At 45.2% G+C, this 18,515-nt stretch overlaps 1 protein-coding gene across 1 annotated transcript in view; it reads right to left on the bottom strand.

The window, feature by feature from the left end:
* Positions 1-6,283: 6,283 nt before the first annotated feature.
* The window catches only part of LOC140715694 (uncharacterized), a 55,463-nt gene continuing 43,231 nt past the window's right edge, over positions 6,284-18,515 (bottom strand). The window contains exons 5-7 of the mRNA XM_073028063.1: positions 15,292-15,550; positions 8,389-8,475; positions 6,284-7,966 (exon numbers count right to left, since the gene is read on the bottom strand). Coding sequence (XP_072884164.1) covers positions 6,605-7,966; positions 8,389-8,475; positions 15,292-15,550 — 1,708 coding nt within the window. The 3' untranslated portion in view covers positions 6,284-6,604. The remainder of the gene's footprint in view (positions 7,967-8,388; positions 8,476-15,291; positions 15,551-18,515) is intronic.

The raw sequence follows: 18,515 nt of genomic DNA, 5'->3' as shown, positions 1-18,515 counted from the left end.
ATTGGGGAAAAAGAATTATTTTTGGCTGATTGATCATGTTATGAGTAGGGAACTCCACATCAAGAGAACAGATTGTGGAAAATGGAATCCCTCAGGAAAGTGTCATTAGTCCATTATTCTTTACCATAATGATAAATGATATATCATATCTGATACAGCAGTATCAGCATATCATTATTTGCAGATGATGAAGCGATGTGGAAAAGGGGTGGGATTGTGAAATATATACTATGGAACTGTAAGAGGCAATAGTTAAGGTGGAAGTTCGAGCATCAAAATAGTGATTCAGATCTTCAGCAGAGAAATCCTTAATAATGGTTTTCACTGGCAGATGGCACTTCAAACTAAAATTTCACAGCAGAGAATTAGAAAGTGTGAATACCTTCAAATTGTTGGAATTTGGTTTGATAAGACACATGGATTAACAAGATCATTGCTGATTATGGAAGTATGGGATATGGAACAGTACCACACAGTATGCTCAAAAAACTGGAGATGATTCAAAGTCAAACATTAAGGTTAATCATTGGGCCATTAAGGTCAACATCAGTGGTGGGTGTGCAGGTGAATTTGGGAGAGACACCTCTGGATGTGAGAAGAATACAACTTGAGTTAACATTGCCACCCCCTCACTCCACCACTCTGTTTCCCTGCTCATGATGAGCTCTTATGCCTATCGGTCAAAAATCCCGAACTCTGCCCTGTACTGACCCGTCTCTGGGTTCTGATCCTGCTCTATTGAACACCCAACTAATGATTTCATTATGCTTTCAGACTTCAGAGGACAGTGGTGTATTCTGACAACCCATCTGTGTGAGACGCAGCCTATTGGAAGAAGTGAGAATGACCCATAACTTTGAAATGAGCAGGGAATAAGGAGGTTAACTACCAATGTCATTCTTCCTCAGTCCAGACATTTGAGGGACAAAAAACATGTCAGAAATAACTGCAGTCAGCTTGTCTTCTTCTTCAGTCAGCAGAAGAACAAAGGGAACATCTTCACCCACACAATGATGATGGTTTGGAACCCATCAGTGATAGTGAAAGGTGAACAGTAAGGTTAGATTTAAAAGCAGTGTCATGGAACAGACAAGCTGGCTACTACTGTACACCAGATGTACAAACCCCATTTCCAGAAAAGTTGAGATATTTTCCAAAATGCAATAAAAACAAAAATCTGTGATATGTTAATTCACGTGAACCTTTATTTAACTGACACAAGTACAAAGAAAAGATTTTCAATAGTTTTACTGACCAACTTAATTGTATTTTGTAAATATACACAAATTTAGAATTTGATGGCTGCAACACACTCAACAAAAGTTGGGACAGAGTTAAAATAAGATTGAAAAGTGCACAGAATATTCAAGTAACACCGGTTTGGAAGACTCCACATTAAGCAGGCTAATTGGTAGCAGGTGAGGTATCATGACTGGGTATAAAAGTAGCGTCCATCAAAGGCTCAGTCTTTGCAAGCAAGGATGGGTCGTGGCTCACCCCTTTGTGCCAACATTTGTGATTGAATTGTTAGTCAGTTCAAAAGGAACATTTCCCAATGTAAGATTGCAGAGAATTTAGGACTTTCAACATCTACAGTACATAATATTGTGAAAAGATTCAGAGAGTTCAGAGGCATCTCAGTGTGTAAAGGGCAAGGTCGGAAACCACTGTTGAATGCACGTGATCTTCAAGCCCTCAGGCGGCACTGCCTAAGAAACCGTCATGCTACTGTGACAATTATAGCCACCTGGGCTCGGGAGTACTTTGGAAAACCATTGTCACTTAACGCAGTCCGTCGCTGCATCCAGAAATGCAACTTGAAACTGTATTACGCAAGGAGGAAGCCATACATCAACTCTATGCAGAAACACCGGCGAGTTCTCTGGGCCTGAGCTCATCTCAGATGGACCGAAAGACTGTGGAACCATGTGCTGTGGTCAGATGAGTCCACATTTCAGCTAGTTTTCAGAAAAAACGGGCGTCGAGTTCTCCGTGCCAAAGATGAAAATGACCATCCTGATTGTTATCAGCGAAAGGTGCAAAAGCCAGCATCTGTGATGGCATCGGGGTGCATCAGTGCCCACGGCATGGGTGAGTTGCATGTATGTGAAGGTACCATTGACTCTGAGGCATTTATTAGGATTTTAGAGAGACATATGTTGCCATCAAGGCGACGTCTCTTCCAGGGACATCCATGCTTATTTCAGCAGGACAATGCCAGACCACATTCTTTGTAGACACACAGTGCGTGTGCTTGACTGGCCTGCTGCCAGTCCAGATCTATCTCCTATTGAAAATGTATGACAATAGACAATAGGTGCAGAAGTAGACCATTCGGCCCTTCGAGCCTGCACCGCCATTTTGAGATCATGGCTGATCATCTACTATCAATACCCGGTTCCTGCCTTGTCCCCATATCCCTTGATTCCCCGATCCATAAGTTACCTATCTAGCTCCTTCTTGAAAGCATCCAGAGAATTGGCCTCCACTACCTTCCGAGGCAGTGCATTCCAGACCCCCACAACTCTCTGGGAGAAGAAGTTTTTCCTTAACTCTGTCCTAAATGACCTACCCCTTATTCTCAAACCATGCCCTCTGGTACTGGACTCTCCCAGCATCTGGAACATATTTCCTGCCTCTATCTTGTCCAATCCTTTAATAATCTTATATGTTTCAATCAGATCCCCTCTCAATCTCCTTAATTCCAGTGTGTACAAGCCCAGTCTTTCTAACCTCTCTGCGTAAGACAGTCCAGACATCCCAGGAATTAACCTCGTGAATCTACGCTGCACTTCCTCTACAGCCAGGAAGTCCTTCCTTAACACTGGAGACCAAAACTGTACACAATACTCCAGATGTGGTCTCACCAGGGCTCCGTACAAATGCAAGAGGATTTCCTTGCTCTTGTACTCAATTCCCTTTGTAATAAAGGCCAACATTCCATTAGCCTTCTTCACCGCCTGCTGCACTTGCTCATTCACCTTCAGTGACTGATGAACAAGGACTCCTAGATCTCTTTGTATTTCTCCCTTACCTAACTCTACACTGTTCAGATAATAATCTGCCTTCCTGTTCTTACTCCCAAAGTGGATAACCTCACACTTATTCACATTAAATGTCATCTGCCAAGTATCTGCCCACTCACTCAGCCTATCCAAGTCACCTTGAATTCCCCTAACATCCTCATCACGTCACACTGCCACCCAGCTTAGTATCATCAGCAAATTTGCTGATGTTATTCTCAATGCCTTCATCCAAATCGTTAATGTAAATGGTAAACAGCTGTGGTCCCAATACCGAGCCCTGTGGCACCCCACTAGTCACCACCTGCCATTCCGAGAAACACCCATTCACCGCTACCCTTTGCTTTCTATCTGCCAACCAGTTTTCTATCCATGTCAATGTCTTCCCCCCAATGCCATGAGCTTTGATTTTACCCACCAATCTCCTATGTGGGACCTTATCAAATGCCTTCTGAAAATCGAGGTACACTACATCCACTGGATCTCCCCCATCTAACTTCCTGGTTACATTCTCGAAAAACTCCAACAGATTAGTCAAGCATGATTTGCCCTTGGTAAATCCATGCTGGCTCGGCCCAATCCTATCACTGCTATCTAGATATGCCACTATTTCATCTTTAATAATGGACTCTTGCATTTTCCCCACCACCGATGTCAGGCTGACAGGTCAATAGTTCTCAGTTTTCTCCCTCCCTCCTTTCTTAAAAAGTGGGTTAACATTAGCCATTCTCCAATCCTCAGGAACTGATCCTGAATCTAAGGAACATTGGAAAATGATTACCAATGCATCCGCAATTTCCAGAGCCACCTCCTTTAGTACCCTAGGATGCAGACCATCTGGACCTGGGGATTTGTTAGCCTTCAGTCCCATCAGTCTACTCATCACCGTTTCCTTCCTAATGTCAATCTGTTTCATTTCCTCTGTTCCCCTACGTCCTTGGCCCATCCATACATCTGGGAGATTGCTTGTGTCTTCCCTAATGAAGACAGATCTAAAGTACTTATTAAATTCTTCTGCCATTTCTGTTTCCCATAACAATTTCACCCAATTCATTCTTCAAGGGCCCAACATTGTTCTTAACTATCTTCTTACTGTGTCTTCACATACCTAAAAAAGCTTTTGCTATCCTTCTTTATATTCCTGGCTAGCTTGTGTTCGTACCTCATTTTTTCTCCCCATATTGCCTTTTTAGTTAAGTTCTGTTCCTTAAAAACTTCCCAATCATCTGTCCTCCCACTCACCTTAGTTCTGTCATACTTCCTTTTTTTTTAATGCTATACAATCTCTGACTTCCTTTGTCAACCACTGTGGCCCCTTTCCCCCCTTTGAATCCTTCCTTATCCGGGGGATGAACTGATTTTGCACCTTGTGCGTTATTCCCAAGAATACCTGCCATTGCTGTTCCACTGTCTTTTCTGCTCGGATATCCGTCCAGTCAACTTTGGCCAGCTCCTCCCTCATGGCTCCATAGTTTCCCCTGTTCAACTGCAACACTGACACCTCCGAGCTGCCCTTATCCTTCTCAAATTGCAGATAAAAACTTATCATATTATGATCACTACCTCCTAATGGCTCCTTTACTTCAAGATTGCTTATCAAATCCTGTTCATTACATAACACTAAATCCAGAATAGCCTTGTCCCTGGTCGGCTCTCGTACAAGCTGTTCCAACAATGCATCCCGTAGGCACTCTACAAACTCCCTATCCTGGGGTCCAGCACCAACCTGATTCTCCCAGTTCACCTGCATGTTGAAATCCCCCATAACTACTGCGACATTACCTTTGCCACATGCCAACGTTAACTCCCTGTTCAACTTGCACCCAATATCCATGCTACTGTTTGGTGGCCTGTAGACAACACCCATTAGGGTCCTTTTGCCCTTACTGTTCCTCAGTTCTATCCACACAGACTCTACTTCTCCTGATCCTCTGTCCCCCCTTGCAAAGGACTGAATCTCATTCCTCACCAACAGGGCCACCCCACCCCCTCTGCCCACATTTCTGTCCCTACGATAGCATGTATACCCTTGTACATTCATTTCCCGGGTCTGATCTCCCTGCAGCCATGTCTCCGTTATCCCAACATCATAGTTACCCATTCGCACCTGAGCTTCAAGCTCATCCGCCTTATTTCTGACACTTCGTGCATTCAGATATAGAATTTTTAGCCCATTTCTCCTCTCTCTGTTTGAATCGCTGCCTATTGTGCTTAACCCAGCTCCCCAAACTCCCATCGGGCTATACGCCCCTAGAATTTTGTTGTCCTTCCTAAATTTACTTATTTTTTCTGCACATTTAACTCCATGTTCCATCAGACCATCCCTCTGTACATGTGTCCTCCTTATCACTTGTTTCGCCTCACCATTCTCTACTACACACTTAATATTCCGGAACCGTGTAGTCCCCACCTGTCCTTTATTCTTCCTCTCGCTATCCTCTCTCACATTCTGCAAATTTAGTTTAAACCCCCCAAGAAGCACTAGCAAACTTCCCTGCAAGAATGTTAGTACCGCTCCAGTTCAGGTGTAAACCGTCCCTTCGGAACAGATCCCACCTTCCCTGGAACAAAGCCCAATTATCTAAAAACCTGAAGCCCTCCCTCCTGCGCCATCCTCTCAGCCACGTATTAATCTGTATAATCTTTCTGTTCCTTGCCTCACTCGCACGTGGCACAGGTAGCAATCCTGAGATTGTTACCCTGGAGGTCCTGCTCTTCAGCTTCGCACTTAACTCCCTGAACTCCCTACGCAGGACCCCCTCATTCATCCTACCCACGTCATTGGTCCCTACATGGACCACAACATCTGGATTCTTGCCCTCCCTCTCGAGAATAACCTGCACCCGATCTGAGATGTCTCGGACCCCGGCACCAGGTAAGCAACATACCATCCGAGACTCCCGATCTTCCCCACAAAATCTCCTATCCATATGGCGCATCATGAAAAGGAGAATCAGACAACGGAGACCATGGACTGTTGAGCAGCTGAAGTCTTATATCAAGCAAGAATGGCCAAAATTTCCAATTGCAAATCTACTATAATTAGTATCCTCAGTTCCAAAACGATTAAAAAGTGTTATTAAAAGGAAAGGTGATGTAACACAATGGTAAACATGCCTCTGTCCCAACTTTTGTTGAGTGTGTTGCAGCCATCAAATTCTAAATTTGTGTATATTTACAAAATACAATTAAGTTGGTCAGTAAAACTATTGAATATCTTTTCTTTGTACTTTTGTCAGTTAAATAAAGGTTCATGTGAATTAACATATCACAGATTTTTGTCTTTATTGCATTTTGGAAAATATCCCAACTTTTCTGGAAATGGGGTTTGTATTATATTCACTAAGGAGCTGCGACAGAGTTTAAAATAGAACTGATTTATTTGTCACAGATCCAGAATATTAAACACCAGACCCATTAAAAGTTGAACATCAGCAGAGGAAACTCCTGCGGTGCCCAGTGATCGAGCTGCAGAACTGGGTGTGATAACCAGCAGCAATAATTGCAGAGTTCAACATCAAGTCACGTTTGAACTTGCTCTGGATTCACCAACTGTAATGGTTAAATATCCAGCAGGCAAGTTACTTCACATTTTTCCCAGTGTGAACTCGGTAGTGCGTCACAAGGTTGGATGACTGACTGAATTCCTTCCCACATTCGGAGCAGATGTACGGTCGCTCCCCAGTGTGAACTCGCTGATGCAGCTTCAGTTGAGTTGAGTGAGGGAATCCCTTCCCACAATCTGAGCAGGTAAATGGTTTCTCCCCAGTGTGAACTCGCTGGTGTTGCTTCAGTTGAGTTGAGTGAGGGAATCCCTTCCCACAATCTGAGCAGGTAAATGGTTTCTCCCCAGTGTGAACTGACTGGTGTCTATGTAGGCTGGATGAGCTAGTGAATGCCTTCCCACATTCAGAGCAGATGAATGGCCTCTCCCCAGTGTGAATTCGCCGGTGTAGTTTCAGCTCAGAGGAAACAGGGAATCCCTTACCACAGTCTGAGCAGGTGAATGGTTTCTCCCCAGTATGAATTGACTGGTGTCTTTGTTGGCCGTATAAGCTAGTGAATGCCTTCCCACATTCAGAGCAGGTGAATGGCTTCTCCCCAGTGTGAACTCGCTGGTGTCGCTTCAGTGGAGATGCTTCAGCGAACCCCTTCCCACAAAGTGAGCAGGTGAATGGTTTCTCCCCAGTGTGAACTCGCTGGTGTGTGTGCAGGTGGGACGGCCGATTGAACCCCTTCCCACATTCAGAGCAGGTGAATAGCATCTCTCCGGTGTGGATTCGCAGATGATCCTTCAGTTGGCATGACTGAATGAATCCCTTCCCACAGTCTGAGCAGATGAATGGCCTCTCCCCCGTGTGAACTAACCGGTGTCTTTGTAGGTTGCATAACTGTGTGTATCCCTTCCCACAGTCGGAGCAGGTGTATAACCTGTCCCCAGTGTGAACTTGCTGGTGTTCCAATAGGGAAGATGACCGAGTGAATCCCTTCCCACAGTCTGAGCAGGTGAACGGCCTCTCCCCAGTGTGAACTCGCTGGTGTAAATGTAGGTAGGATGGCCGAGTGAATCCCTTCCCACATTCAGAGCAGGTGAACGGCCTCACTCCTGTGTGAACGGACTGGTGGAGCTTCAGATGAAATGACCGAGTGAATCGCTTCCCACAGTCTGAACAGGTGAATGGTTTCTCTCCAGTGTGAACTAACTGGTGTTTCAGTAGGTAAGATGACTGAGTGAATCCCTTCCCACAGTCTGAGCAGGTGAACGACATCTCCCCAGTGTGCACTGTTTGGTGTATCTGTAGGTTGGATGAGTGAGTGAATCCCTTCCCACAGTCTGGGCAGATGTATGTCCTCTGCCCAATGTAAACCCACTCGTTTGTCAGTGGATCAGATGACCGAGTGAATCTCTTCCCACACACAGGAAATTTGAATGGTCCGTCTTCCTTGTGAACTCACTAGTGCGTCTGTGGGTGGGATGAGTGAGTGAATGTCTTCCAAGACACGGAACTGATGAATGGCCTCTCACCCGTGAGAATTTTCTGATGGAGCTTCAGCTTGGATGACAGAATGAATTGCCTCCCGGGGTCAGAACAGGTGAACTTCTCAGTATGGTGTGAACTTACTGATGTATCTTCAGGCTGGATGACTGAGCAGATCCCTCCCACACATAGAGCTTCTCCCCAGTGTAAACTCACTGGTAGACCTGCGGTTTGGCTGAGTGCGTGAATCCTGTCCCAGACACAGAGCAGATGAATGACCTCTCCACAATGAGAACTAAGTGGTGTGTCTGCGATTCGCTGAGTTGCTAAATCCCTTCTCTCACACAAAGCAGGAGTTAGGGCCTCCCTCCTCACTGTGAACTCACTGAGGTGTCTGCGGGTCGCACTGAGTGAGTGAATCCCTTGTTGTTTTGTTTGAGATTCCAGGAGACCAATTCTTTGCTGTCTCCAACCTGTAAAAGGATTCACAAAATACATCAATTATTTCCAATTAGATCATTTTAGTCTCAACAGTGAGCTCTGATATCACATGGTTATACCAGGTGTTCAACCCAAGCTAGAGAGACAACGCCTCTAACTGGGCACGGCCGAGGCCTCTGGACTGACCATCAAATTCTCTGACTGTTTTTCTGTCAGGATTAGAATGGGCCATTTCTGCCTGTCTTCAGTCTGTGTCTTGGCTCAGTTTGAGGATACATATGTTAACGAAAGGACAGGCAGAAAGGTAGAGAGGGTAGTGTGGCTCTTTTAGTGGAAAAATAAAATCACATCATTAGAAAGACCATGACGCCCATTGAGTCTGCTCCGCCATGTCATCATGGCTGACACATTTTTTCCTCTCAGCCCCAATCTCCTGCCTCCCCCACCCCATATTCCTTCATGCCCTGACCAATCAAGAATCACCTCTGCCTTATTTATAAGTCGGCCCTGCTTAACCGCAGGTTCCGCGTGCGCGGATTCAACCAACTGCGGATCGGGAAAACCCGGAAGTTCTCTCCCCAGCACTTGTTGTTTGAGCATGTACAGACTTTTTTTCTTGTCATTATTACCTAAACAATACAGTATAACAACTATTTACATAGCATTTACATTGCATTAGGTATTAATAAGTAATCTAGAGATGATTTAAAGTATACAGGAGGATGTGCATAGGTTACTGCGGATCGGGAATTGAAAAAATATAACGGAGGTTCTCTAAGTTGGAACAGGTACATCTGGTATTATTTAGCGTCAGTTAGTCAAATGTTTGTCTTAGTATATCGTATATATTTTACCTTTCTGTGCATATAAAACACTTAAAGAAATGTATGTATCTCAATAATTAAACCACTGTGTTGCTTAATGATAACTGTAGCTTTCATCAGGACAGGGCCTTCACATGCTCCATTATTCTCACTTTACCCTTTAAAACTGTTCCGATTGTTGTCCGACTAGTCTAACGCTTTTCCAATGACCGATGGCGTTTCACCTCTTTCCAATCGCTTTATTATTTCCACTTTATTTTCAATCATGATCGTTTTCTGGAACAGAAACACTGCAGGCCGCAGGTCTCGAGCTCTGCCGGGTCCTGAAGTCAACTACACTGAGACAGGTTAAATAAGGTCCGGAGCTCTGCCGGGTCCTAAAGTCCACCGACTCGAGCATCCGCGTTTTTTGGTATCCGCGGGGGGTCCCGGAACCAATCCCCCGCAGATAAGGAGGGCTGACTGTGTAAGGACTTGGCCTCCACAGCTGCCTGTGGTAACAAATTCCATAGATTCTCCACTCTCTTGGTAAAGATGTTCCTCCTGTTCTCTGTTTTAAAAAAGGAAGCTCCTCCATTCTGAAGCTGTGTCCTCTAGTCTTCGACTCTCCCACCATAGGAAAGATCCTCTCCGCACTCTCGCAAGCCTTTTCACCATTCGATCGCTTTCAATGAGGTTATCCCTCATTCTTCTGAATTCTAGTAATTACAGGACCAGAGCCATCAAACGCTCTTCATATGACAAGCCATTCAATCCTGTAATCATTTTCGCGAAACTCCTTTGAACCCTGTCCAGTTCAGCACATCCTTTCTAAGGTAAGCTACCGCTAGCCAGGAATATAAAGGAGGATAGCAAAAGCTTTTTTAGGTATGTGAAGAGAAAGAAGATAGTTAAGAACAATGTTGGGCCCTTGAAGAATGAATTGGGTGAAATTGTTATGGGAAACAGAGAAATGGCAGAAGAATTTGATGAGTACTTTAGATCTGTCTTCACTAGGGAAGACACAAGCAATCTCCCAGATGTATGGATGGGCCAAGGACATAGGGTAACAGAGGAAATGAAACAGATTGACATTAGGAAGGAAACGGTGATGAATAGACTGATGGTACTGAAGGCTAACAAATCCCCAGGTCCAGATGGTCTGCATCCTAGGGTACTAAAGGAGGTGGCTCTGGAAATTGCGGATGCATTGGTAATAATTTTCCAATGTTCCTTAGATTCAGGATCAGTTCCTGAGGATTGGAGAATGGCTAATGTTATCCCACTTTTTAAGAAAGGAGGGAGGGAGAAAACAGAGAACTATCGTCCTGTCAGCCTAACATCAGTAGTGGGTAAGATACTTGAGTCCATTATTAAAGATGAAATAGTGGCATATCTAGATAGCAGTGATAGGATTGGGCCGAGCCAGCATGGATTTACCAAGGGCAAATCATGCCTGACTAATCTATTGGAGTTTTTCGAGGATGTAACCAGGAAGTTAGACAAGGGAGATCCAGTGGATGTAGTGTACCTCGATTTTTAGAAGGCTTTTGATAAGGTCCCACATAGGAGATTGGTGGGTAAAATCAGAGTTCATGGCATTGGGGGGAAGATATTGACATGGATAGAAAACTGGTTGGCAGATAGAAAGCGAAGGGTAACGGTGAATGGGTGTTTCTCGGAATGGCAGGTGGTGACTAGTGGGGTGCCACAGGGCTCGGTATTGGGACCACAGCTGTTTATGATTTACATCAACGATTTAGGTGAAGGCATTGAGAATAACATCAGCAAGTTTGCTGATGATACTAAGCTGGGTGGCAGTGTGACATGTGATGAGGATGTTAGGAGAATTCAGGGTGACTTGGATAGGCTGAGTGAGTGGGCAGATACTTGGCAGATGACGTTTAATGTGAATAAGTGTGAGGTTATCCACTTTGGGAGTAAGAACAGGAAGGCAGATTATTATCTGAACAATGTAGAGTTAGGTAAGGGAGAAATACAAAGAGATCTAGGAGTCCTTATTCATCAGTCACTGAAGGTGAATGAGCAAGTGCAGCAGGCGGTGAAGAAGGCTAATGGAATGTTGGCCTTTATTACAAAGGGAATTGAATACAAGAGCAAGGAAATCCTTTTGCATTTGTACAGGGCCCTGGTGAGGCCACACCTGGAGTATTGTGTACAGTATTGGTCTTCAGGGTTAAGGAAGGACATCCTGGCTATAGAGGAAGTGCAGCGTAGATTCACAAGGTTAATTCCTGGGATGTCTGGACTGTCTTACGCAGAGAGGTTAGAGAAACTGGGCTTGTACACGCTGGAATTAAGGAGATTGAGAGGGGATCTGATTGCAACATATAAGATTATTAAGGGATTGGACAAGATAGAGGCAGGAAATATGTTCCAGATGCTGGGAGTCCAGTACCAGAGGGCATGGTTTGAGAATAAAGAGTAGGTCATTTAGGACAGAGTTAAGGAAAAACTTCTTCTCCCAGAGAGTTGTGGGGGTCTGGAATGCACTGCCTCGGAAGGCAGTGGAGGCCAATTCTCTGGATGCTTTCAAGAAGGAGCTAGATAGGTATCTTATGGATAGGGGAATCAAGGGATATGGGGACAAGGCAGGAACTGGGTATTGATAGTAGATGGATCAGCCATGATCTCAGAATGGTGGTGCAGGCTCGAAGGGCCGAATGGTCTACTTCTGCACCTATTGTCTATTGTAAGGAGCCCAATACTGCTCACAATACTCCATGTGAGGCCTCATCAATGCTTTATAAAGTCTCAATCTTACATCCTTGCTGTTAATTTCTAATCCTCTTGACATGAATGCTAACCATTTGCCTTCCTCACCACAGACTAAACCTGCAAAATAACCTTCAGGAATACCTGCACAAGGAGATTTTCTTTTGTATTTTCTCTCCTTTTAGAAAATAGGCAACCCTTTCATTCCTTCTACCAAAGTGCATGACCATACACTTCCCGACACTGTATTCCATCTGTACTTCTTTGCCCATTCTCCTAATTGGTCTAAGTCCTTCTTCCTCAAAACTACCTGCCCTCCACCTTTGTATTGTCTGCAACAAAGCTTCAATTCTGTCATACAACATATATTGTAAAAAGATTTCTTGTATTCCCGCTCTTTGCCCCTGCCAATCAGCCACTGCTTTATCCACGCTAGAATCTTTTGTGTATTACCATGAGCTCGTAACTTGTTAAGCTAACTTGCATGTGGAACTTTGTGAAAATCCAAGTACACAGCATCAACCAATTCCCTTTTGTCTATTCTGCTTCTTATTTCTTCAAGGAATTCCAATAGATTGGTGAGGCAAGACGTCCCCTTGAATTATTTTGGAATTTCCCATGTGGACTACAGCCTATTTATCATGTGCCTCCAAGTTCCCCAAAACCTCATCCTTAGCAATAGACTCTAACAGCTTCCCAACCATGTTGGTCAGATTGTCTTCTGCATCTCTCCCTTCCTGAAGAGCGGAATGACATGTGAAATTTTTCAGTCTTCTGGAACCATTCCGGAACCCAGTGATTCTTGAAAGATCATTACTAATGCCTCCACAATCTCTTCAGCCACCGCTTTCAGAACCCTGGGTGTAGACCATCTGGTCCAGACGACTTAACTATCTTCAGACCTTTCAGTTTCCAAAGAAACTTATTCCTAGTAATGGTAACTCCACACAATTCATGACCCCTGACAAATGGAACTTCCACAATACTGCTGGTGTCTTCCACAAAGACGGATACAAAATACTTGTTCAGTTTGTCCGCCATTTCCTCATTCCCACATTACTACCTCTCCAGCATCGTTATGCAGCGGTCCAATATCCACTCTCACCTCTCTTTTATACTTTATGTATTTGAGAAATCATTTGGTATCCTCTTCCCAATCCTCTAACTTCCCACTAATTTTTGCTCTATTATATGCCCTCTGTTTGGTTTTTAAGTTGGCTTTGACTTCTCAACTTTCCTTTGGAAAGCTATACGTCCTCTTTGGGATGTATATATCCTGTGCCTTCTGAATAGCTTCCAGAAATTCCAGCCATTGCTGCTCTGCCAGTGTTCATTTCCAATCAATTCTAGCCACGTCCTCTCTCAAGCCTCTGCAATTCCCTTTACTCCACTGCAATACTGATACATCTGACTTTAGTTTCCCGTTCTCAAATTTCAGGGTGAATTTAATTATGCTATGATCATTGGTCCCTTCAGATTCTTTTACCTAAAGCTAGCTAATCCATCCTGGTTCATTGTACAACACCCAATCCAGAATAGCTGATCTTCTCGTGGGCTCAACCAGGAGCTGCTCTAAAAGCCATTGTATAGGCATTCTATAAATTCCCCCTCTTGGAATCCAGCAGCAACTTGATTTTCCCAATCTACAAACATATTAAAATCCCCCGTGCCTATTGTAACATTGCCCAGTTGACATGCATTTTCTACTTGTAGACCCCATCCCTACTAATGTTTATGCGTCTGTGTACAACTGCCATCAGGGTCTTTTAACCCTTGCAGGTCCTTAGCTCTATCCACAATGACTCAGCACCTATGTCACCAGGGGCAGCACCCAGATGGCATGTTGTCTCCCTGGTGCCACGATCAGGAATGTCTTGGAATGGATCCGTGGCATTCTCAAGGGTGAGGGTGAGCAGACAGTAGTCTTGGTACTTCATGGAATCAGTGACATGGGGAGACAAGGTGAGGAGGTCCTGAAGAGATATTTTAGGGAGTTAGGTAGAAAGCTGAAAATCGGGTAGTAATCCATGAATTGATGTCTGTGCCATGTGCCATTGAGGGTAAGAATAGAATGGCAGGTGAATACAAGGCTGAGGAACTGGTGTAAGGGGCAGGGGTTCGGATTTACAGATCTTTGGGATCTCTTCTGGGGAAGATATGAGCTATACAAAAAGGATGGGTTACACCTGAACATGAAGGGGTTAAATATCCTTGCGGGCGGGTTGGCTGGAGTTGTTTGGAAGGGTTTAAACTAATTTGGCCATGGGGATGGGAACTGGAGTGATAGTGCTGAAGATGAGGTAGTTGGTTTGCGAACAAAGGCAATGTGTAATGAGACTCCTAGCAAGAGGAGGATAATGATAGGGCAAAATTGCAGTCAACAGAATGAGTTGCAGTGTAAAAGGTAGACAAAATTGAAAAGGGTGAATACAGAGCTGAAGGTGCTATATTTGAATACCCTATATATTGAATAGGGTGGTGATGCCTGAAGTAGAGAGGCTACAGAAGGATTTAAGGCAGATTAGGAGAATGGGCAAAGTGGCAGATGGAATGCAGTGTTAGGAAGTGTCTGGTCATTCATTTTGGTAAAAGAACTAAAAGTGTACACTATCTTTTTTGCAAATGGAGAGAAAATTCAAAATTCTGAGGTGCAAAGAGACTTGGGAGTCACCGTACAGGATTCCCTGAGGTTAATTTGCAGGTTGAGTCAGTGGTGAGGAAAGCAAATGCAATGTTAGCATTCATTTCGAGAGGAGTAGAATATTAAAGCAAGGATGTAATGTTGAGACTTCGTAAAGCACTGGTGATGCCTCATTCGGAAAACTGTGAGCAGCTTTGAGCCTCTTAACTAAGAAAGGATGTGCTGACATTGCAGTGGGTTTAAAGGTGGTTTATGAAAGTGAATCCGGGACTGAAAGGCTTGTCATATAAGGAGCGTCCGAGCCTCTATTCACCAGAATTCCGAAGAAGAGGGGCGCAGGAGATTAGGGCTGAGAGGGAAAATGGTTTAGCCATGATGAAATGGCGGAATGAGAGTCGATGGGCCAGATGGCCTAATTCTGCCCCATCTGTGGGCTTATCGGCCACGGTCACAGCCATGCGCATGCGCCGCAGAAAGGCGCCAGCAGCCGAAAGCTCCCCGGGACCCGAGTTCGGATCGTGGGGCTGACTGGGAGGGGAAAACTAGGACCGTTCAGGGATGCGTGGCCACGCCGTGTTCGGATCTCACAGAAATCGTCCCCTCAGTCAGGGAATGCACACTTGTGGTAATAATTCCCACCCAGAACCCCCCCCCCCCCGCCCCCGTACCTGCCGCCGATGCGCCAGAGTCTTTCGTCCACTGAGCGCATGCGCGACATGCGGTACAGGCTGCGCCGCCTGCGCCTGCGCATTTGATCGTTGCCTCACCTGAGGCGAATTCTGAAGCGCGGTGAACTCTGGGATTCTCGGTGCCATTAAAAGTGTCTGCCAGCGGCGGCTGAAATCCACGTTCTTCAAAAACTGCGAATTTTTGTACGTCGAAAATGCAGCAGCTACTTTAACGCAGCAAGTTCCCAGAAGCAACACTCTGAATATGAACAGTGTTTCAAACGGCAAACTCCAAACCACTTACAAATGCAGAGATAAAACCCAAAAGATTTTTCAGTTGCTGGAAATGCCTATCGAACAACGCACACAAAGTGCAGGAGGAACTTTGCACGGTCTAGACATGGTGAAGTGTCTATGCCCGAAACGTCCACTGTCTATTCCTCTACACGCAAAAATACAACTGCAGATGCTGTGGATCAAAGGGATAAGTGCCAGGTGGGAGTAGCCTCCAGCTTGGTGGTATGAGCGTTGAATTCTCCAATTTCCGGTAATCCCCCTCCCCCTCCCCTTCCCCTATCCCTCTCTGCCTCTCTCCCCTTTCAACTTTCTGCTTCATTATCTCTACAGTTCTTTCATGCTACTCCCCTCCCCCTCCCCCCTTTATCTTTCCTCTGGCGCCTCTAGGCCCTACCCCCTCCCCTATCTCTATTACTGGGCTTCGGCCCTCTCTTCCCCCTCCTTTCCTGATGAAGGGTCTCAGCCCGAAACGTTGGCTACTCTTTTCTCTCGGATGCTGCCTGACCTACTGAGTTTTTCCAGCGTTGTGTACGTATTCCTCTACACAGATGCTCAGCGTTTTGCAGAAATAAACTTCATTTTTTTTCCCAGTAAACCACGGTTCCAAATTTTGCTGATCTTTCATTTGTAACCACATCCTTCTGGGCTGATGCCCTCCTCCTCTGAAGCTCTATAGCTCCGTCTTGTGGTGGTTCCTCTTTGGTTTCGAACATTTACCGACCATTCAGTTACGTACTACAGGGTGGTGCACTTCAACAACCGTTTGAAATCAGTGAAAATGACCCAAAAAATTGAAAAGAAAAGGGAAAGAGGAGTTTATGATATTGTACCTTGGCACAGAGCCCCGAGGAATGAGAAATATTTGGGACAAAGTACTGGAGAGTTTAACATCGGTAGCTGAGCGAAGGGCGCTGAGTAGGCTACGGTCAATTATGGAAAACTCTGAACATCCTCTACATAGCACCATCCAGAGACAGAGAAGCAGTTTCAGCGACAGGTTACTATCGATGCAATGCTCCTCAGACAGGATGAAGAGGTCAATACTCCCCAATGCCATTAGGCTTTACAATTCAACCGCCAGGACTTAAGAACTTTTTAAAAGCTATTATTAATGCTTTTTGAGATAGTGATTTAGATGCATATCATATTTTTTACTGAGTTAAGTATTGTATGTAATTAGTTTTGCTACAACAAGTGTATGGGACATTGGAAAAAAAGTTGAATTTCCCCATGGGGATGAATAAAGTATCTATCTATCTATCAATTGTAATCGGGAAAGTGAAAGGTGAACGGTAGAGGTGGATTTAAAAGGACTGTTGTGTAACGGAAACATTGGCAGGGACCAGCTGGGCTGAGTTCACTCCCTATTGTACTCTTGGCGTTGTAGATTCATCAAGCACCTGGGACAGAGTTTAAAACAGAACTGATGTATTTCTCACGAAGTATTAACCCCAGTTCCATTAAAGGTGAACATCTCTCCTCCAGTGCTCAGTAATCACATTGAGTTAGGGTTCACTTTTAAGAAGCTGGTCTGGCGTGATGACGTGATGCGTAAAGCAGTTGAACCGCGTTTTGTGTCAGTGTTTGGAGTTCAAGAAATGAATTGTTACAGGTTCTTCATCAACATAAAGCGCCTCTGCAATTTTTACTTGCGAAAATCACCTTCTCCAAACTCAAGATGCAGTAGCCATGGCACCCGCATGGTCCCCAGCTATGCCTGCGTTTGTGCTGGCTCCGTGGAGCAGTCAATGTTCTCAGCTTTGCCCGGAAACGCTCCCCAACTCTTTCTGCATTGGTGTTGCTTCGTGCGCCATGCTGAACCCATCCATTTCATCAACTTTGCCCCCAACTTCCACCCTGCCCTTAATTTCACTTGGTCCATTTCTGACACCTCTCTCCCTGTTCTCGCTCTCATCGTGAACAAACTGTCCGCCGAAATCTTTTATAAACCTAGCAATTCCCACAGTTATCGGAACTCTTCCCACCCTGTTTCATGTTCTACTGCATCCGCCGTAATCCACTGCATCTGTTCCCAGGATAAGGCTTTCTTTACCGGGACATCGCAAATATCTTCCTTCCCTTTCCCTTCACCATTGAGGCCGTCCTCACCGAAATCCCCGCCATCCGCGCTTACCTTATCCCGCCGCCTTAACAGGGTTGTCCTCACCCTCCGCCCTCTGAACTTCCGCATGATTCTGGGCAACTTCCGTCATTTTCAACGGGACGCTACCCCCACGCATATCTTTACCTCCCTCCAGCCCAAATCTCCGCTTTCTGCGGGGATATCCCCCTCCGTGATTCCCTCGTCCGTTCAGCCTACCAATCTCCCGCCTGGCACATCCCTGCAAGTGGCCGAAGTGCCACCTGCCCATTCACCACCTCCCTCACATCCATTCAGGCCTCCAAACAGAGGCAACGCTTTGCCTGCGAAACTGTTAGGGTCGTCTACTGCATCTGGCCTCCTCAACGTTGGTGAGACCCGAAGTCAATTGGGGGACCTCTTTGCCAGCATCTTTGCTCCATCCGCAAAAAAAGCCGAACTTCCCGGAGGCCAACCATTTTGGAATTCCCATTCCGGTTGTGACATGTCGGCCCACGGACTCCTCTTCTGCCTCAATAGGGAGCGATATCTCTTGGTCTGTATCACGCTGCATGTTAGGACCCAAGCGCAGAATCACACACAGACTCTGAAGGATTAAACAAGCTCGAAACTTTATTAACAAAAGAGTCGAAACAAAACAATAGAAACGACAAGTTGTTGGATAGTTGGCAGCAACCCTGCCGGAACTTCGCTAGGCATGGCTCAGGACGACCAAGAGCCTGTAGATGTTAGCTCTTCCCCCATTCGATACACTGCGGGCGTGAAGAATTAAGTGCACAACTTCACACTCTCGACAAGCTTTCAAGTAAACATTCTGGTGAGAGAC

This window comes from Hemitrygon akajei, chromosome 24, assembly GCF_048418815.1.
Source record: "Hemitrygon akajei chromosome 24, sHemAka1.3, whole genome shotgun sequence".
NCBI classification, from domain to species: domain Eukaryota; kingdom Metazoa; phylum Chordata; class Chondrichthyes; order Myliobatiformes; family Dasyatidae; genus Hemitrygon; species Hemitrygon akajei.
Note: the sequence above shows the minus strand (reverse complement) of the source record. Positions and strands in the feature narration are given on the sequence as shown.